The sequence below is a fragment of the Rhineura floridana genome, chromosome 6, assembly GCF_030035675.1.
Source record: "Rhineura floridana isolate rRhiFlo1 chromosome 6, rRhiFlo1.hap2, whole genome shotgun sequence".
In the NCBI taxonomy this organism is placed as follows: Eukaryota; Metazoa; Chordata; class Lepidosauria; order Squamata; family Rhineuridae; genus Rhineura; species Rhineura floridana.
In genome coordinates, this window is record NC_084485.1 from 6811290 (window position 1) to 6832939 (window position 21650).

Genomic DNA, 21650 nt, shown 5'->3' on the forward strand with positions numbered 1-21650 from the left:
CATTAACCTGACCTGCCACTCACTCACTTACCACTGGGCCCAGTCCAAGGTGTGTGGTGTGGACACTGCTCCAAATCCATGGTGGCTGCTCTCCTCCACCTCTCTCTCTGCTGCCAAACCTGGGTGCTGAGAACAGGCCAGGGGGTGGTGTTCCTTCTTCTCAGGCATCTTGGGGAGGTGGCCTGGGAAATGCCTACACCCCAGCAACCCCGGCATTTCCCTGGCCACCTCACCTGGAATGCCTGTCTCTGAAAGAGAATCCCTCTTTGGCACTTCCATGGAGCCCGGAGGTGGCGGAGAAGCCACCAGTGCTGCGGCTGCTGTTGTGGTGGCGAAGCATTTTTTTTTTAAGTGAGATGGAGAAAGGGGATGGCAATGGTGTTGCTGCCACAAAAGGAACGATGGGTTCTGGTGCTGGAGGACTCCCTGAAGTCCAGCTCTGGCCTGACTACATACGGCAGAAGTGTCTGCTGGGGAGGATGGGGAAGCGGCTCTCTCTTGTCCTCAGGGCTGCTGTTGTAAGAGGACTCTGCACCTGAGGATTCCTGGCTCAGGACTATGGCCCCCAGCAGGTCACCAACATTGCTGGGGGCCATCAGAGGGAGTTGAGACAGCAGCCAGGCACTGTTCATCATGCCTGATCCCAGGTGCAGCTGAGAACAAACACAGACACACACACACACACACACAGAGGAGTGTTTTGACTTGCATTTTAATTGCTGAAGCAATTTCCCTCAAGGGCCTATTTTTGGATGGAGAGCAGGGTAAGAATATCATAAATAAACCATTGATAGTATCAATCGCTACTGAAAAATCATTGGAGATCAAATGTTTGGCAGCTACCTCATTACAGAAATGTGAGTTGATAAATCAGGTTAGTTTGAACTGAATTGTTAACTGGTTAATCAGAGTTGCACAAATCTGCATGTGACAAAACAATAGCTTCCTTTTTATATGATGTATACATATGTCACAGCAGGTGCCATCTCCGGGCAGTGATTCCTCCTTTTCTTCTCACCCAGGAGTGGATGCCTCTCTCTTCTAAGATAATGTCTGCCATCTGCGGTTTTTCTAAAGGCTAGCATTTAAAATAATCAACGTTTTAAAAAATTCTGCACCCACAGATTAATCTAGCAAAGATTGCAACCCTAATCAGATCCTTATGTCAAATATCTGCCAGTTTAATCGATCAAAGGTCGCAGCGACCCTAATCAGATCCTCATGTTAAATATCCCATATCCACCAAACATCCACAAAGCTAGAGAATATTTAGTGAATTCAAGTGGGACTTTCAATAAAAGGTCACTACTATCCAGGGGTGCCAGCCAGTCATGCCCTTTTCCAGGATACTCCTTTCCATCCCCCTCCCCCTCCTGCCCAACAGACATCCAGCATCCTGTGCTTACTGAGCATGCTCAGTCTTCATTGGGCTGTTTTTGATAGTTTCTTCCCTTAGTGCTTTTTTTAACCTAAAGAGTTTTTGTATTTTTGAAAATTTTGAGGCTGCCCTTAGCTCCCTCTTGCATGTGGGTAATACTTTTTAGGCTACATGAATGATCCACACTCACATTACAAGTTCACTATTGGTATCTAGGGAGAGCCAGTGTGGTGTAGTGGTTAAGGTGTTGGACTACGACCTGGGAGACCAGGGTTCAATTCCCCACACAGCCATGAAGCTCACTGGGTGACCTTGGGCCAGTCACTGCCTCTCAGCCTCAGAGGGAGGCAATGGGAAACCCCCTCTGAATACAGCTTACCATGAAAACCCTATGCATAGGGTCGCCATAAGTCAGAATCGACTTGAAGGCAGTACATTTACATTTTATTGGTATCTAGGATTTGCTTTTTGGAAAGGAGTTTTGAGTAGAGCAAATGCCTTTCCTTCCTGCAGATGTGCCAACAATGTCAAGCAGCTCCTATTTTCTCAGGCAAGTTATCCTTTCCTACAGCTCCAATTACTTAGCATGTATTGGAGGGGTGAGAGGGAAAGAAGGGAGTGTTTAGGAAGCAAGAGGGATTTCAGGGACACAGTGAGCATCTAACATTTTTCTTAGCCAACATTTCTAATTTTTCCAAGAGGAGGGTTTTTTTTCCTCTTGAAGGCAGCAAATATTGTTGCTGGCAATACGCTCTGCAAGCTCCAGGTGTGTTACTCGACCACACAAAGCATCCCTGATGATCACCTTGGGCAAATTGTCCTGAGCCATACTTCCCAAGAACTGCCCCAGGTTTGGCATCAGTCCACAGGCACTAGAGTCCAAGGTCCTGCTCCAGAGACAAGCTCAGCCATGATTTCACCCGAAGGAGTTTCTCTTTTCGGAAATGGGGAGTCAGAGGGTCCTTCTTATGGAATGGGCTAGATGGAGATTGGAGGCAGCCAAGACAGTACTGGGGAGGAAAGGTCTCGAGGAGTTCACTGTTTTAACGTCTGGCTGGTTTCCTTTTAGCTGGAGAGCTACATCCAGATGAACATGAAGTCGGAGATGGTGCAGATCCAGCACAATGTGGTGCAGAACCAGACAGCCACCATGTTAGAGATTGGGACAAACCTCCTGAACCAAACAGCGGAGCAGACCAGGAAACTGACGGACGTGGAGGCTCAGGTGGGCTTTTGTTTGGTTGGAGGGAGGGAAAGTGGGGGGAATGCAGAAAAGAACAACGTATGCAGGAGGAGAAGTTAAGAGGAGTGGGTTCTAGTTCCTCTTTTGGGGCTGGTTACCTCTCCCAGTTTGAGGAGGAAGACATCTGATTTATTATTTGATTTATTATTTGATCTATATCCCACCCGTCCTCCCAGCAGGAGCCCAGGGGGGGCAAACAAAAGCACTAAAAACACTTTAAAACATCATAAAAAGCGACCTTAAAATACATTAAAACAAAACAACTTTAAAAACATTTTTTAAAAGCTTTAAAAACATATTATTTAAGGGGAGGGAATTCCGTAGGGTAGGTGCCACCCAGCATCTTTGCCAGACATACTGGGGCCCTTGGGCACAAGGCTGCCCCAGGCCCCTGCGCTCCCCTTTTGCAATTCGTGGCAGGATCACTGCCGCGGATCGCATGGTGAGAGCTTCGGAGCTCCACCATTCCCTTGCTTAACCCACCTTGTTCTGCAGTTGCACATGCAGCGGTGCCCTTAACAAAGATGGCGGCTGAAGTTTCCCTAAGGAGCTAAAGCCTTTGCCGCCATCTTGGTTCATGGCAGTGATGTGAGCGCTCAGCACGCATGCGTGCCATCAGCCAAGATGGTGGCAGAGGCTTCAGCCCCTTAAGGAAACCTCAGCTCCCATCTTTGTTAAGGGCACCGCTGCATGCGCAACTGCAGAACAAGGTGGGTTAAGTAAGAGAATGGCAGAGCCCCGAAGCTCTCGCAGTGCGATCCAAGGCAGCGATCCTGCTGCGAATCGCGGAAGGGGAGCAGAGGGGCATCTCAGGGGCATCTCTAGACCCAGGGGCCCTTTGGAACCAGCCCTGGTGCCACCACACTAAAGGTCCGTTTCCTATGTTGTGTGGAACAGACCTCCTGATAAGATGGTGGCCCTCACCTGCAGAGCGCAGTGATCAACTGGGTATATAAGGTATAAGATTTAAAGACATCTCCTCAACTCTTCTGTTTTGATCCCCCTCCCCAGAGTATAGTGGGTGTCTGTCATTGCTCAATGGCTAGAGGAAGCCCTCTGCACATGCTCGTTGCTTCTTGTTCTCTCCAGCTGAGCTCCAGATCCGGAATGAAGCTCTGTTGGGCCCCTGCCTCAGATCTGAGTTCAGGTTGTCTTCTGTGCCTTATCCAGGTGTTCAACCAGACCTCCCGCATTGAGATCCAGCTCCTTGAGAACTCTCTTTCCACAAATAAGTTGGAGAAGCAGCTGTTGATGCAGACGAACGAGATCCACAAGCTGCAGAACCGAAACAGGTAGGCTGCTCCACAGGTGAAGGAACACATGGATTCCAGCTGAACTGGCTTCTCCCATAACAGAGGGCTGATACACATGGGAGCTGAACTTAGTATTAAAGATGAAGCTTTTGGCATTGCGTTTGATTTGCAAGGTTCTCACTTCCTACCTTCCAATCGCTGTTTTCCATCCACACTGAAGGGAAAGGATCAATCACGCAGCTTCGTAATGACCATGCCCTCTTAAGGTCAAAATATCATGCATACTGGTTACCTTGGCAACCAAGCATGCTCAGTTTGTTTCAGAGAAAGTTTCATTTAAAAAACAACCCTGAAGTGCGATTATTTGTATTTTCACTGCTGCAATCCAGCTGAAATACAAACATTTTTGCACAAGTTAGGGAGGAAAGAAAAATAAAGCACTGTTTGCAGCCGGCTTGCAGAATGGGAGCCATCAAGAGCAGGAGGGAGTGGGCGTGGAGAGGGGGATGATTGACACACCACCTAAAAGCATCGGAGCACAGTGTCTGCAAGCACTGGAGATACAAAGTGGAGACGTTTTTCCTTCCCTTTTTGGATTAAAAGAGGATTGAGTTACTACAGATTTAAAGGGGAAAACTGCATTCTAGCTGCTCCCTGCAGCATCATGTGAACCCTGCAAATTAAATGGGGATGCAAGTAGCACCAGACTCACACTAAACCTCTGTGTGAATCAGCCCAGAAAATATATGTTCACCAGTGCAGAAAATGCCATCCTGTTTCTTTGGTTAATAAGCGCTGTGCTGAGTAGGGAAATTGAGATGAACCCTCTCATAAGTTAAAACGGGTGTTGAAGCACCTCAGGACCCAGAAGGGGGGGAGGTGATTATGGCCTTCCAGGCCTCTCTCTGTGACCTTTGAGACTTGCCTCAGGACTCACTGGCCTTGCTCCATGACCTCCTCGAGTGATGTTTTTACCTTTGAATATTATTCTTATACAACTCTTATCTTATTCTTCTGCTTCTTTTGTTATATTTTGATTGGTCTTCATTCTGTGAGCCACCCAGGGTACGTTTATTTGGAGGGTGGGGCATAAATATTTTAAATCAATGGCCGGTATTCAGCTAAACTCTTCTGCTAGCAGAACAACAACTAGAGCAAGGAGATTGTTGGATGTTGTATCTGGCGCAAGCAGATGCCCAGGATGCAGAACAGTATAGTGACAGGCTAGATGCCAGTTGAAGCAATGAGCCAGACAAGTAATAAGTTTTAAGAGTTACTTTACTGACAATATATCACAAGCTCTCTCTATACAAACTCCTCGACCCCCACACCCTGCCAGTTTGAGTTTCCAGCTATATACTGATAAGACAGCTGGTTGTCCTGGCAACGTGTCCTTGAGGAGTGCACGTCCACTCCAGCCTTGTGAGCTACTTGGCCTTGTAATTCTGCCATGGAAAAATACTCTTAGGATCTTTTTACTTGCCAACAGAGATTTCCCTCCTCAATCCCCCTGCAAGCACCCCGCACCATCCCCAAATCCGCTCCGGAGGGTTCGGAGAGCCCCCATAACAGATTTAGGGGGGCATGGGGGAGGAGAGGGGGAAAACATTCTGTTGCCCAAGGAAAAATCCTTGCACTGGTGAATCGGTCAACTTTGCGCTACATTGAATACAGCCAAATCAATTTATCCTTCCTCATTTTGCAGAACAAAAAGGCACAACTTCAGGGAAGACTGAGGTGATCAGCCTGTGTCTGGACTGTACTACTTCAGACCCTAAGTAGGGACTCACATGACAAAATGCTCCTTCATACAAAAAAACACAACAACATCCCCATAGCAGAAAACTAGCAGGGAAAACAGGGAGAATGGCCTCACTGGCATGCTAGTTTTCTATGTGCAGAGAATTGTGAGGTTTTCTTCTTTTTATGGAAGGGGCATTTAGTCATGTAAGCTTTCGCTTGAAAAAGGCTAAAGTATTACACCCCAGACACAGGTTAACCAGGACCCTCACTAAGGGCTAAGTCCAGGCATAGTTGAGCTGTCATCAGCAGGATGCAGGCTTAAAGGTGGACACAGATATGAACTCGGGCAGAATTTAAGCATTCCAGACTGAAATTTTTGCATTTGGAAGGATTTCAAATGTCATATTTGAAAGTAATTTCAAAGGAAAACATAACATCTTGAGCGGGGAATAAAGTGGTGCATCAGCTTTCTCTATTCAGCACTGATTTCTCTAAAATACCCCAAATTATTCAGCATCCATCATCAGGAAACAATATATTGGAGGTACATAAATTCCCTGGGCTCCTACTGGGAGGAAAGGCAGGATATCTAATAAACAAACAAACGTTTCCAAACTAATTCAAGGAGGATTTCCTTGAGATTTTTTCCTCCAAATTTATTTTGGCTCTGCTAGAAATTGTGGAAATTGACGATTGTGGTTTTTCTTCTGTGTGGAAGGAGAGATCCTCAGGATGCGAGATCCTGAACTGGATTTCAAGGTGGCAGGAACAAGCCCAAGGAAAACATGTATGGGGCACGTGGCCCTGCCTGTAATATGCCTTTGAAGCAAAGCATTCTTTCTCATTAAATTCCTGTAAACACATTCCCTTGGGTGACACGCATCTCCAGTTTGTTAATCTTTCAAGCCAGGAAACCAGCAGGGCTTGGGCGGTGATTCTTAGTTGACTCACGGCTGAGAAATATACTGGGGAGGCATTTTTTTTTTAAAAAAACTACCGCTAACTACGATTGCCTCACTCCCTTATCTTTGTCTTGCACTCTGGGAATGCAGATCTCAGCCTTCCAAGGAGTGGGGTTCATGACTGCTCTGTTGATATGTGAGGACCCCTTGCTTCTTTATAATCCCAGCAGCTTTCCCCAGAGGAGGGTCACGTTGTGCTAATGGATTCATTGGCCATGGTTCAATATGTGCACCACTCGGGAGTATTGCCACTTGGTTCCCAGAAGACAAGAAACGCACAAGAGATAAAGCAGGTTTCGTTGATACGGTTTTGATTGGGGACAGGCTGTGCAAGTTCTTTAGTGACACAGGATGCAGGACTGTACACAATATTCACTCGGTGTAAATTAATGGGCATGGCCAAGTCAAGTCTGTTAATTTTAATGGGTCTAGTCTGAGTACAACATAGTGGGATACAGTCCGTATTCTGCCTACCACCAGCTGAAGACGATCTAGATCAGGTGTGGGAGACCTTTGGCTCTCCAGATGTTGCTGAACTACAACTCCCATTAGCCTTGGCAAGCATGACCAATTGGCCAAGGATGATGGGAGTTGTAGTGCAGCAACATCTGGAGGGCCAAAGGTCCCCTACATCTGATCTAGAAGTTCCCCTGCTTGTGTGGCTGTGAGCATTTTGTTGATGCATCAGTTAGATTAATCCATTTCAAACATTTCAATCCAATTAAAAAGTGACCCCAATTAACTGGTCAGCAGATTTTTATTTTATATATATATATATATAATGCAAATATTTCTACAAAACTGCTTCAGGTAACCAGAAACGTGTGGTGCTCAAATGGAGAGAATTACAAGTACCTGAAAGACCCCAGTCAACCATACTGTCACAATCTTACTGTGCTAACAGCACTGCACAGGTTTAGGTATCGCAATAGGTGTTCAAATCCTTAATGTCTGGGTTGACAATATGGTGTTTATTTGAGAAACAATGTAAATAAAGTCATAGTAAACTGAAGAATAGAACAAGCAACCTCCTTTACCCATCCCCACCCAGTTAATCCCTCTTTGTTTCACCCTATCCTTCCTTCTCACTCTTGCAAACTGTCAAAACAGAAAATTCCCATTATTCTGCCCCCACACACTAGCATTCCACCCTCTCTTCAGTCCCCCCTTACTTTAACATCCCATACTGCAAGTGATCTCCTCCAATCAAAAACCTTGAATGTGGTACCTTAAATGGCAATTTTTTCCTTCTTATGGGTGAAGTCACACACAGAATTATAACCTTGCCATTTCATCACCCTCTTTACAGGCCGGGTTACATGTATACATATCAGCAAGCCAACCCCTAGATCAGGAGGTTGTTTCCTGTGACAAAGAGGTGTAATGTCACAGCACCTAAGTTTTGTGCCACCTCTTGTGAATCAGCTGGGCTGACATTTTTTAAAAATAGCAGTACATGCACGTTTTTGCAAATATATGTTCACCCATCACTTCAGCCAAAAAAGGGAGGAAATCACAAACTTTTTAAGATGGTTGCAAAACTGCTCAGGGTATTGAGGAAGGGGGTGTTTGTTGTTGGTGATGTTACTGGTGCTAGCCAATAGGCACACAACACAGATCCCCCCCTTGTTTACCAAGTTGTGTGTAAATGGCTTCTAGAAATTTTCCACCAAATTTGTGGACAGAAAAATTGCGGGCAGCATTTAACCCAGTTTCTGCAAGGAGCAGGGAAATTCTCCAACAGATTTTCAAAAACGAGGCTCACCATTAGCAATGGTAGTTGCACATCTTCCTCCCTTTCTCCAAAGATGCTTTGATGCCATAGTTTTGCACACTGCACAATGCCCCAGATCTGACATCATTCTGAGGCTGTGTGTGTGTGTTGGGAGTGGGGGGCAGAACAGTGGTCACACCAAAAAATGGTGAAGAACATTTAGAGAAAATTCTGAGAAACTGACAGACTTTCTAGCAGCTGAGAAAAAGAAAAATCTCAGAGAGTTTTGCAGAAAAAAATGTATTCTGAGATATTTTGGCTCAGGTCTGGTTCATACTGAAACATGCTGAAAATTGTGTCATTTTCAGAGGCTGTCCCAGAAGAGAGGGGGGAAATTACATGTGTTTCAAACCACAAAGGCAAGAGAAAGCAACTTTCACTACTCCTGAAATATTGCTTCTGTCATCACTCTACACTTCATCAGTATATTTTTGCGGCCATCAAGGATTTCATTTTTTTTCTAATTTAAAAAAAGCATGACCACTCAGGTTCTCAGGGTACTGAATTCTGTACCAAAATACAGTGTCTGACAGTTGCAAACCATCTTGGCATATATTTTCATTTTCTGCTTTCTTTGGCCAGGTGAGGTCACCGTAAATGGGCTTCTCATAACATTTTGGCACGGCGAACGACTCTTGTGAGCAATCCAACATGTGCTGCGGTTGCAGCAGAAGTCATCCCCCAAAACTTTGGGAAGCCAGATGGCCAAGACATAATGAGCCGTGATCGCAGCACAGTTTGGAGTATTCACAAGAATGGAGGAGAATTGCTCCAAGTGTTTTTGTGTTGATTTTATTATATATATATATATTGGGGGGATGCTCTTTTATACTGACCTAAGAGAGTTAGGTAGGGAGGTGCTACCTGTGAGTGGATCATTACCTGATGGTATAAGCAAAAGTGCATTATTTATTTTACTTATAGCCCTCCTTTCCTCCAAGGTGGTGTATGAGGTAGGTAAGGCCAAGAGACAGCAGCTAGCCCAAGGTCACCCAGTGAGCTTCATGGAAGAGTAGGGATGGGTGAGAATTTTGATTCAGTTCACATTTCAAGCAGAATTTATCAAATTCGCACTTTCCGAAACAATATGAGAACCAAAACAAGCCATCCTTTGAAATTCGTCTTTATTAGAATTTTGGGATGCGGTTCGCCAACTAAACAACATTCATACAAATGCATATATCAGGGGAAAGTGTGCATAAAAATGAATACTTGAGTGAAGATAACATGCAAAAAGGCATGATGTGATGAGAAATGGCTTGCAAAAATGTGCACCTTTGTCAAAACTGCCTACGAAAATGTGTTTAGTTGAAGAAATTTGCACTAAAATGGTTCAGAATTTTCAGGAGGATTTTTTAAAAAGTAATTTGCAGATTGCTGCAGAAACATAGAGAATTAAACATGAGAAACTGAGAGGAATGAAATTGACAGATCTTTCCATCCCTATGGCAGAGTGGAGACTTGACCCCGGTCTCCCAGGTCCAACGTTCTAACCACTACCCCACACTGGCTCTCTTGCCCAAATCTGTGGAACTGCTTTTTCGCACACCTTCGTCCCTGCTTGCCTGTTCCAGCCCTCCCCTTCATCTGTTACAGGGATGGGGAAACTGCAGCTAGCGCTGTGCCGAAAACTGCCTTCCAGTTTCTCCAAAGTTTTCTTCCTCTGCAAAAGAGGAGTCACTTTTTCGGCCTCCTTCTCAAGGCACTTCAGGATTTCTTTAGACTTTTGGTGGATGCAGGGTTTTGAGCTTACCTTATCATTACGAGGGTGGCACGTGTGGTCTTTTTTCCAGGACACATTCTCCCAGCATTGTACAGCTCCCCCAGCTGCCCATGCTTCCTGATCTGAAGAAGTCCCTACGAGAGATGTCTTCCTCCTGGCTCATTTGATTCAAGCCCAGGGGCACCTGGGAAGGCTGCAGAGTGCAGATCACTTGGGAGATTATTTGTAAAGTGACCCTTACAAACACCCCTCGGTCACGTCACAATTAAGACAAGTGCGTCAAAAATTCTGCACCCCACCCATGTGGATTTCACTAAATTTTCCCTTTCCTGTTTGATAATGCAATTTTCTTTTCTCATTAATTGATGGAGAATGGTTTAAAAACATACACAGAAGATACTTTTGGCACAGCACTAACTGTGGTCCTCCAGAGGTTTTTGGACTCCAGTTCGCATCAGCCCCAGCCAGCATAGTCAATGGTCAGGGATCATGGGAAATATAGTTCCCCTCTATGTGGCACCAAATGCAGGGTTATAAGATGGGGGATATTTGGGTCAGCCATACTGCATGTGAGAAGGATCTTGGAATTGCTTTTGATCACAAGCTGAATATGAGCCAACAGTGCGATGTGGCTGCAAAAAAGGGCAAGTGCTATTTTAGGTTGCATTAACAAACATATAGTTTCCACATGAAGTATTAGTTCCCCTCTATTTGGTACTGGCTAGGCTGCATCTTGAGTACCAGTTCTGGACACCAACCTTTAAGAAGGATGCAGACCAACTGGAACAGGTTCAGAGAAGGGCAATGAGGAGGATCAGGAAACTGGAAACAAAACCCTGTGAGGAGAGACTGAAAGAACTGGGCATGTTTAGCCTGGAGAAGAGAAGACTGAGGGAAGATATGATGGCACGCTTCAAGTACTTGAAAGGTTGCCACACAGAGGAGGGCCAGGATCTCTTCTTGATTGTCCCAGAGTGCAGGACACGGAATAATGGGCTCAAGGCACAGGAAACCAGATTTCAGCTGAACATCAGGAAAAGCTTCCTAAGTGTTAGAGTGGAACAACAATGGAACCAATTACCGAGGGAGGTGGTGGGCTCTCCAACAGTGGAGGCCTTCAAGAGGCAGCTGGACAGCCACCTGTCAGGGATGCTTTAATTTGGATTCCTGCATTGAGCAGGGGGTTGGACTCAATGGCTTTACAAGCCCCTTCGAACTCTACGTTGCCATGATTCTGTGAATATCTGGATGGCCACAGATTCCTCATCCCTGATCTACATCTTCCCACACTGAGATGGTGAGAAATTCAACTCAAGAGGACTTACTTAGGGAGTAGATATTCATGGATTGCACTGAAAGTAACTTAAAAGCCTGAGAAGACCCCGGTTGAATCAGGTCAGAGCTCTATCTACTCTAGCATCCTGATCCCCACAGTGGCCAACCAGGTGCCTGTTGGAAACCCGCATGCAGGACCTTAGTGGAGCAGCACTCTCCTGCCTGTGATCGCCAGTAATTGGTATTTATAGGCATACTGCCTTCAAACATGGAGGATCCCTTTAGCTATCATGGCCAATAGCTGTTAAATTAATAGAATGCCAGTTGCCTCAGAATGGGGATGGGGGAGACATTCCATTCAGTTCACATTTAACTGAGCATACCTAATTCACACTTTCCAAAACAATACAAGAACCAAAATGGCCACCTTTCAAAATTCACAACTCTCCGAACTTTGCAATGCAGGTCTTCAACCAAACAGTGATTACAGAAATGCACATACTAGGGGAAAGTGTGCATAGCAATGCATCTCTTGGTGAAAATGACATACAAAAATATATTATGTTAAGGGAAATTCCTTGTAAAAAAATGTGTGCATTAGTCAAATAATGGGCTCAACTTGCAGGAAGCCAGATTTCGACTGGACATCAGGAAAAAATTCCTAACTGTCAGAGCCATACGACAATGGAAGCAATTAGCTAGAGAGGTAGTGGGCTCTCCGACACTGGAGGCATTCAAGAGGCAGCTGGACAGCCACCTGTCAGGAATGCTTTGATTTGGATTCCTGCAATGAGCAGGGGGCTGGACTTGATGGCCTTATAGGCCCCTTCCAACTCTACTATTCCAAGTCTTCATGCATATCTCTCCTTCTCTGCGGATTTGACTAATCCTCTTCTAAAGCCATCAGCTCAGTGACTGTCATCACCTTCTGTGCCAGTGAATTCTACAAATGGGGACTGCAAGGTTCTTGGGGCAGGTACCACCCTTTTAAGCTCCAGCATTCTGAGAAGTGCCCACCAATCACCCACCCACCCCATAGCCCCTTGTCCTCATTTCTTCTTCTTTCCCTCGCAGCATTTTGGAAACCCGAGTCCTGCAGATGGAAACCAAACACCTGATGGAGCTGGAGGGGATCCGGACAGAGAAGGAAGAGCTTCAGGAGCTGGTGAGCCGTCAAAGCGACACCATCGAGGGCCTGGAGAAGTCCCTGTACGCTGCCAGCAGCAACGCCAGCCTGCTCCAGCAGCAGCAGCTGCAGCTCTTGGAGTCGGTCCAGAATTTGGTCCAGCTGGTCTCCCAAGGCAAAGGTGAGCGCAGAGACATTGTAGCAAATTAAGCAGTTATCTCAAAACGATGTCACTCGCAACCTCCCTGCATCTTGGGAGCTCTAGGTGATGCGCGTAAAAGCTAGAGATCCACCACAGTCCAAAATCTGCCCGGTTTGTTCAAGTCCATCTGGGATCATAGAATCATAGAGTAGTAGAGCTGAAAGGGGCCTACAAGGCCATCGAGTCCAACCCCCTGCTCAAGGCAGGAATCCAAATCAAAGCATTCCCGACAGATGGCTGTCCAGCTGCCTCTTGAAGGCCTCCAGTGTCAGAGAGCCCACTACCTCTCTAGGTCATTGGTTCCATTGTCAGATATTCAGTGCCATCCTCCAGGCTCCAACTCCCCAGCTTAGGTCCTCTTCTCTTACTGGGTTGCAGTCCGCCTGCCAGTTCAGTTTCCTTTAGCTATATGCAACAGTGCAAGTACTTCCGTCTGTGGAGCAGGGCTTGTTCTTCCTCTCCTCTCTCCACGCCCCCTGCTCCAGAGGGTTGGGGGAAACTCTGAGAAGAGATTTGGGGGTTGCATGGGGAGAGGGAGAAGTCCTGTTGCGTAGGCAGATGTCCTTGTGCTAACCGGATGACTTTGCTGGATACTGAACCCCCGTCTCTTTTGCTGCCCTCCTCACGAGCAGCATGCAAACTCTCCTGCGAGGACGGCACTGCTGTTGGGCAAAGCGAAGCTGCTCCCTCAAGCAGCAGATGCTGAAAGGCAGCAGCAACAGCAGCTCCTCCCCGCAGCCGTTCCTCATGCAGCAAAAACAGGGAAAAGAAAGCATGCACAAGCCTATAGAATATACTGTGCCTTGTAGCAAATATTCCGCTCTGGCCCCGCTTCAGTGGTTGGAGTTTTGAGGCCCACATTTTGGCCCTATGGAAAGAGGCAACCGGGCAGGTAGTGCAGGTTATGTTTAGTCCACCTACTGATCAGAAGGAAAGTCTTCTTTTAAAGCCAGTTTTGTTCATTCGGGGGTACTTTGCACCTTGACTGTGTCTGGAGGCGTCAGGCAGCCAAATCTCTTGGGCAAGCCCTCCACTTCTCTCCCTAAGCCCTTAGGGCTTGTTAGGAGCTGCCCAGGGTGGCCTGAGCCCCAGTTCATTTCGGCTGGGCTCCCGATCTCCTGCCCTCCCTCCTTTTTCATTTAAACCTTAAAAAAAAAATTGCTGACATTGTGCCAAGCTGCTAAAACATGCAGTGCTGGTGAGACCCCAGCCCATACTTCCCATCTTAACTTGCTCAGAGACCTTCGTCTGCATCTCCACATATTAATTAGCATATGCCAATTGTATGCAGATGGGTCAATAGGTCTGTGCCCTGAGCAACGCCCCTGCCCTGCCCTAAGCCCCCTGTGAAGTTTACTGTCAGGGCCCCTGTCCTCTTAGCGCCGCATTTCAGCTTTGCGTTTCTGCCACCCATCCTTGCCACGGGTCCATGGATCTCAGCCCATGCCTGTTTGATCCCTTTTTCTAAACTCTCCCCTTCTGTTGATGGCTCTCCCCCTCTTGGCCCTCTCCACACTCCACTCTCAGCCTCCCAACGCGCCAACAACCTTTCACTCCCTCCTATTTTCCCTCTTCCAAACAGAACATTTATTTCTCTCATAAAAGTCGTCTTTTTGCCAGCATTCCATTGTCGGTATCTTCCTCTCTGGAGCAGTTATACCATCTGAGAACATTATTTTACATCACAGCAACTCAGCCAATGCAGGAGAGGGTGGGAGGGACCCTCTCTGACAACAAACAGCTGGCATCCAGCTATTTTCTGTGTCATTTGAAAGTTCAGATGTGCAGGAAAATAACAGATGAGGCCAATTTGACGCATCGCACTGCAAAGACTGAACGCATTCCACTTTGAGGAATGCTTCTGAAAATCTTACAATTTCATGTTGTTTTGCTAAATGTTAAGGCAATAAATGTAGCAGCTTGTCAAATTCAGTGGTTTTTCACTGTAGCTTCCCAACCCGACCCAACCCTCAATAAACGGAATATTACAGCAAGGATGGGGGATCATGTGGTTCCCCAGATGTTGTTGGACTACAACTCCCATCTTCCCTAGCCATTGGCCATGTTGGCTGCTGGGGCTGAGGGAAGCTAGGCTCCAGCAACATCTGGAGGGCCACACGTTCCTTTTCTTATAGCATTCACAACTGGGATCGAAGAAAAGAACAATCAGAAATTAGTAAATATAATTATGACTTTCTCCAAGCAAATTATAAATAGGAGAATTTGCTTGAGATTGGCAGCTCGAGGTAGCTGTATCCCTGCAAGAAAATGGCTGGAAGGGATCCGCCTCTAAGTAACTGGGAGACACGCTTATTTTGAGAGGCAAGCTCTTTAGGGTTTGTCTTCCTTTTTCTAGTTCCTCTAAAGAAAGAAGACCGGTTGTTCCAGGACTGTGCAGAAATCCGCCAATCTGGACTCAACCTCAGTGGGGTTTACACCCTCCATATCAACAATCTGACAGAACCCAAAAAGGTCAGTAAGACCCCCAAGATGCTATAAATCTAGGCTGGGGGTCATTGGGCCTCTTGCACTGTCCCCTTCTAAGGGAAACTAATCCTATCTAAACTAATCCTTTCTGGAAAACAGATCTTTGCAAAACAATACAAGGGCATGCAGATCTTATTGAAACTTATTGGCTTTTTGTGCTTTGTTCTGGTGCCTTGATTTCACTTTGTGCATAGAATGTAGTGCCAAGGGCTGCTTCAAGAAACATTTGTAGGATCTGGAAGAAACTATGGCACATAAGAAGCTACTTTATACTGAATGAGCCAAAAGGAAAGAGGGGAAAATCCCAAAATGCTGACCAGACATTTATTTCTTAGAAAAGCTCAATGTGTTTCAGCCTCTAGTATATTGGGCCTTCGTTAGGGGCTATAAAGAAGACCTTCCTCTTTCAACAAGCCTTTTAAGTAGAGACCTTATCCCAGTCTGCATCTATGGTGGAATTGCTTTTTAATACGTTCTTAAAGCTTTTTAAAAAAATTTTTAAAGCTTTTTAAAAAAAGATGTTTTGTTTTAATATGTTTTTAAGGATGTTTTGTTTTTAATATATTTTAAAGTTTATTTTTATGATGTTTTAGAGTGTTTTTAGTGCTTTTGCTTGCTGCCCCAGGCTCTTCCTTGGAGGAAGGGCGGGATATAAATTTAATAATAAACATAAATAAAGAAGACAATACACTGCATGAATACATCAAAAGCGGCAAGTATAAATCACAACAGAAGATGCAGGATTAAAATACAGGTGCTTGATAAATCATTAACTAATTGAAAAATATTTTGTGTGTATTTACATGAAATAGTCTGTAGAGATCTCTAATAGCAAAATGCTTAAATCTTTAATGGCAACTATAAGAGAAAAACTGAATGCATATAACCTGTAATTTCAGTTGTTTCTAATTTGCCATCACAGGATGACATGTGACCACGAGCAAAGAGTAAAACAGGGATCATCTGAAATTGTTTAAACTTACAAAAGGAGAAGAAATTCCAATTCCCCATTAAGTCCACTGGGGTCAGAGTTTTTAATTCCAGTATTCATGACATCTCTTTCCTTAGCAAAACATTAGTATTTAATTTTTCTAAGACCCAAAACTTGAAATCCAAAGGAGAATATTTGCATTCTATGAAATGCTCAACCAAAGGGCCCCCCAATCTCTTACTTCTGATATTGCTGAGATATTCACGTTTGCATTTCTTAATATTTCTGGAAGTTTTCCCCACATAGATTTTTTTGCACCTACATTGAGTGGCATCAACTACACAAGCAACATTTACAGGTTGAGAAATGTTTCAAAACGTATATTTTGCCATTGACAGGATTTTAGAACTCTGTAAACTTGCATGTGAATCTACAGTAAACTCTGTTTACTGTCCATTCAGCCCTGTTCTTACATTAATCGATGAAAATGCACATTTTAAAATGTATTTTGATTTTTGTGTGTGTGCTAAGAGCCACGCTGAGACATTTGGGAAGCATGAGAGGTGGTGGATAGCTGAGTTTTGATCCAGCCATCAGTCTGGGAGGTGTAGCTCTGGTCAGTTTGCATTGGAATTTGCAAAGCTCCGATTCCTCAAGTATTTGTAGGTTCAGCCGTGTGTTTCTGCCTCTTTGGTGCTTCCAATATAGTTTTTTTTCCTTTGTAGGCCTATTGTGACATGGAGACAGATGGAGGCGAGTGGACTGTGATCCAGCACCGAGTCAATGGCAGCGTCAGTTTCCAAAAAAGCTGGAAAGAGTACAAACAGGTCTGAATCTGCCTTGGACTTGTCATCCTTGATTCTTCAAAACGTTAGGATCCAAACAAGCAGATGGGAAACCACACCACAATACCAGTTGGGCCAATAACAGTCCACAGCTTTGTGGATGCCTGTTTGGTTCCCTGAAGACCAGTGCACTTAATTTTGTGTAGAGGAAGCACACTCACCACAGTTTGGGTCGGATCCTCCATTTTCCCTCCCAGATCAAACTCAGGGAACACCCACATATTGCAGAAGCTGCTCTGAACAGCACTGATTGACTAGAAAACGTGAAGTCACAAACCCACTTCACTCTCCTCCCATAAGCGTTTTTTCAGTGTTTGGAAATGTATTCAGCAGTGATGGATTCAGACCAAGCGGCAGGGGACAAATGTGCTTTTTACTGAATAGAAGGAGATAGCCTACCGGAAGCACAGCAGGGAGGGGGAGGGCAGACTATGGAATCGGGATTTCATTTGCTGCCCGGCCCATCTGTCAAATGAGTTGAGAAGGTGGGTGGGAAGGTGGGCCGTGGGAGAAACCCCTACAGTGCCTCTCTCCCTTTGCCCCTCCCCATTTTGGCTGCAATCTTCTCAACATTTTTCCAGCTGAGTTTGTGATAGCCTCTTAGCTGATTTAACTTTTGAGTGCATGCTGAAAACCTTTCTGTTCTGCCAGGCTCATGCAGGCGATTAAGAAGATGCTTTTTTCTCAACAGTTGACCTTTGTTTTAATTGTATTGTTAATGTTTTTATTCCGTGGCGGTGATAGTTGTTTTTAACGTGTTGTAAACCGCTTTGATGTTTTTAACGAAAGAGCGGTATACAAATATTTTTATAAACAAATGATAAGAGGTGAATTGAACAGCCCTCCTTACCGCTTGTGTTGCACCTCTCTCAGGGCTTTGGGGATGCGGCAGGAGAATGCTGGCTAGGAAATGAGGCAGTCCACCTGTTGACCAATCAGCGAGCCTATTCCTTGAGGGTGGAGCTCCTCGACTGGGAAGGGAATCGCGCCTACGCCCAGTATGAAAAGTTCCAGCTAGGGAGTGAGCCTCAGGGGTACAGGTAAGGGGCGATCTTCACCAGCTGTATACAACAACATGGTGGAAGTGAATAAAACTGGAGATAGTTTGGAGAGAGATATTATAATGCTAGAACTCGAGGAGGTCCCCCAGTTCCACAAAAGGTGGCGACGGTCTTTGACTTAGAGCAGGGGTTCTGTGGGCCACCAGTGGTCTGCAAGCTTCATTCAGGTGACTCGTGGCATGTCCATATTAAATATTCATATTGATTTCTAATTGTATTTTGATTATTTCTTTTGTATCTTATACAGTATTTGATTGAATTACAGGTTGAATTACTATGGGATGCAAATGGTAATATTAAAAAGTACAATGTAAAAAAAATAAAAGAAGCAATCAAAATACTATTAAAATAATACTGGACAACGCTTTGAAAGTTCTGACTAAAACCCGAAGTGGATTCACTGCCCCGCTGACATTGGAGCCACCAGTCTCCTCTGGATGCATCTGAACATGTTCAGATATTCACCATCCACTTGCTGGTTCTCCACTAAAAATTGTGGCCTACCGGTCACACTTTTGCAAAGGAGAGCAGAGGCCAGGCTTTGGAGACAGGATGTGGTGCAACTGAGAGGGGAACTTAACGTTAAGGAGGGGATGAGAAGAGCAACTGCCCCGTCCTGGGTTGAGCCATTTTGTTCATTTTCTGCTCTGAGACGCCTCCTCCCAGGAGCAGGGATCTGATGGATAACTGCCCTCACCTAGTAAGCCATCAAGCTCTGTGGAGATTTAACAGGAGTGCTTTGCATGTGCTTCAAGCTCCAAATCAACCGAGGTCATCAAAACAGCAATGCTGGGCATGGCCAGCCTGAAACAGATTTAATCAAACTCTTAAAAAGCCGAAGGGCTTCAGTCGGCTGCTCTGACCAGCTAGGAAATCATCAGCCCTTCCATCTCCACCAGCCCCTTGTGTAGATTAAATCCAGTGGATTTAATGGGGGATCTGAATGCATCTTAAAATTGCCTGTTACGAGAGAGGCTAGCTGGGTAGAGAACAGCCACCTAGAAAATCTCCAGCTCTGTTTCCATCAGCACCTCGGCGTTCCTTGGACGTTGTCCATCCAAGGACTGAGGGTGCCAAGCCCTCGTTGATGAACATGAGCGCAGAACTTGCTAATGGCTTCTGGCAGGCATCCATGTTTGAGGGAACATGGTGTCCTTTCAGGATGCCTGATAAGCCTCCTCTTCCTCTGCCCACCACACAAGTGCATTTTTGCCGTTCTGATTTCATCCGCTTTTCCTTTTGGAGTGGCCTTTGAACCATTTCAAAATACCTTCACATCTCTGCCCCTACCTGCACTGTTTGGGCAGCCGAGAGGATTAAGCGGTCAAGATTAGGGTTAATTCATATCCCAATGGAGAGGTGTGAGGTCACGTTGCTGCTCAGCCAATCAGATGTGACTCTGTGATGACATCGTTGTCCACTCAAGTGAAGTAAACTCGGAGTGGAAGGAAGAGAGGGCACACAAGCAAACGCTTTTACAATGATGAAGTGAATTCTTTGAAAAGGGTTAAGAAGCACGTCATCCAGTGTTGCCTTTTCTGATTCAGGGGCCGCTAGCTACTAAGGCTGTGTTCTGCCTTCACTGTCACTCTGCATGCTAGTGGTTGGGGACGGCAGGAGGGGAGAGTTGCTGTTGCTCTCAGGTCCTGCTTGTGGGCTTCCCAGAGGCAGCTGGTTGGCCACTCTGAGAACAGGATGCTAGTCCAACAGGGCCACTGGCCTAATCCAGTCGCCAGGCAGTAGCATCGTTGAGCGGAGGGGGCAAGAGGTCTTTCCTGCCCCTTCCCCCCCTTTTAAAACCCAAACTTTTTTTTTCTTTTTGCCTTGCTTGTAGGTCAGCTGGGGGAACATCACATTGCACTGCTGTTGAGCCCCCAGGCCAAGCCCACTGCCTCAATTCCCCAGAGGCATCTATCCATATAAATGAGGCTATGCAAATGGTATGAAAATTCGGGCCATGGGCTCCGAGTCCTTTATGTGCCTCCCTAGCAATGCCCCTCTCTCCACGGTCGCAGGCAGAGAGAAGGCTTTCTGACCCCCTGCTCCCTGGAGAAGTTGGGGATTGGACCGGAGACCTTCTGCATGCAAAGGGTGTGCTTGACCACTGAGCTGGGAGTTTGTGACCCACACTTTTGAGCTGAGACTTATGTTGGAACACACTAAATACGAACAGCAGAGTAGTGACAAATTCAGAAGTGCAGGGTCCCTTCATGATAGTCAAAGCCACGCACCCTTTTTTGTCGCTGAGTTGAGAATGAGATCATTGCTAATGCCTTCTCCCACAACAACAGACATCCCTAGGAGCAAATCAGCATGAAAGGGGAGAGTGTTAGCTACTGCAAAGAGTCCTCAGTGGCTAATAAACCTCCTTCACTCTGACTGGCTCCAAGCAGTGGGAAAGGACAACAAAGCATGAGAGAAGACTCTTCTCAGTGGCTAGCACACTCACCTTTCATGGTGATTGGCTCATAGGATGCTGGAGGCATAGACCCTGCTGGGACCCTGCTCCCAACAAAGTAAAGGGTCTAAGTTCCCCAGAGACCCCAGATGACTACACTCCTGCATGTGAAGATGCCTTATACCAAAACTGACTATTAATCTAGTTCAGTATTGCCAACTCTGACTGGCAGCTGCTTTCCATGGTTTCAGGCAGGAGTCTTTCCCAGCCCCACCTTGAGACTGAAAGTGGGACCTTTTGTGTGGCAAATATGTTCTCTACCATCGAGCAATTGTCCCTCCCTTAACTGCGTGTACCCTGTGTGTTCAGGAAAAAACATCACAATTATTTCAACGTACATACTGACAAGCAGTTAGTGGAATTGTGGAAATCCAAGCAGCTGCCTTTTAGCAAGTCAGACCCTTGGCCCATTGAGCCGAATGTTGTCTACACTGACTGGCAGCAGCTCTCCAGGGTTTCAGACGGGACATTCCCAGCCCTACCCAGAGATGCTTCCAGAGGTTGATCGTGGGACCTTCTTCGTGCAAAGCCCAGGCTCCACCAAAAAGCACCTTGCTAGCCCTGAACCCAAGAAGTGCAAAGCAGGAGCCCCAAACTCTGCCCGCCTGCTGTCTGCAGTCCCTTGAAGGCGAGGGCACCCGGGTCTCATCATGATGCCCTTTGTTCTCTAGGCTTTCCTTGAAAGGCTACAAAGGCAGCGTTGGGCGGCAGAGCGGCTTGCCTCTCCAAGAGACAGGCTTCAGCACGCGGGACGCCGACAATGACAACTGCATGTGCAAGTGTGCGCAGATGCTTTCCGGCGGTGAGTCTGCCATTGTATCATCTGGCACTGGGAAGGAAGGAGGGTCAGGAGGGCAAGGTGGAGGCCGGGAATCCAGGAGCTCTGGAACATGCATGCTCCAGCTTTAGGGATGGTCAAATATGTCAGTTTCAGTGTCTTTGTGTTTTCACATTTTTTTCCACTCTTAAATTCAGTTCTCCACATTTCCACATCAAGTTTACAATTTTTTTTAAAAAATGTCTTCAAGAAAATTCATCAGCATTTTAATGGGAATTTCTCAAAATAAAAACATGTTTGCATGTAATTTTCCCTAAGATACACATTTATGCACAGTAATTCTCCCTGCTTTAACACATTTTTGTATTTTATTTACACTAATTTTGTGCACGCTTTATCCATTTTTGGACA

At 45.8% G+C, this 21650-nt stretch overlaps 1 protein-coding gene across 1 annotated transcript in view; it reads left to right on the forward strand.

Annotated features, from left to right (window-relative positions):
* Window positions 1–21650, forward strand: part of ANGPT4 (angiopoietin 4) — a 55119-nt gene that overhangs the window by 26995 nt on the left and 6474 nt on the right. Inside the window, exons 2-8 of the mRNA XM_061630881.1 lie at window positions 2448–2603; window positions 3792–3913; window positions 12426–12658; window positions 15036–15151; window positions 16823–16924; window positions 17816–17982; window positions 21133–21263. Coding sequence (XP_061486865.1) covers window positions 2448–2603; window positions 3792–3913; window positions 12426–12658; window positions 15036–15151; window positions 16823–16924; window positions 17816–17982; window positions 21133–21263 — 1027 coding nt within the window. The remainder of the gene's footprint in view (window positions 1–2447; window positions 2604–3791; window positions 3914–12425; window positions 12659–15035; window positions 15152–16822; window positions 16925–17815; window positions 17983–21132; window positions 21264–21650) is intronic.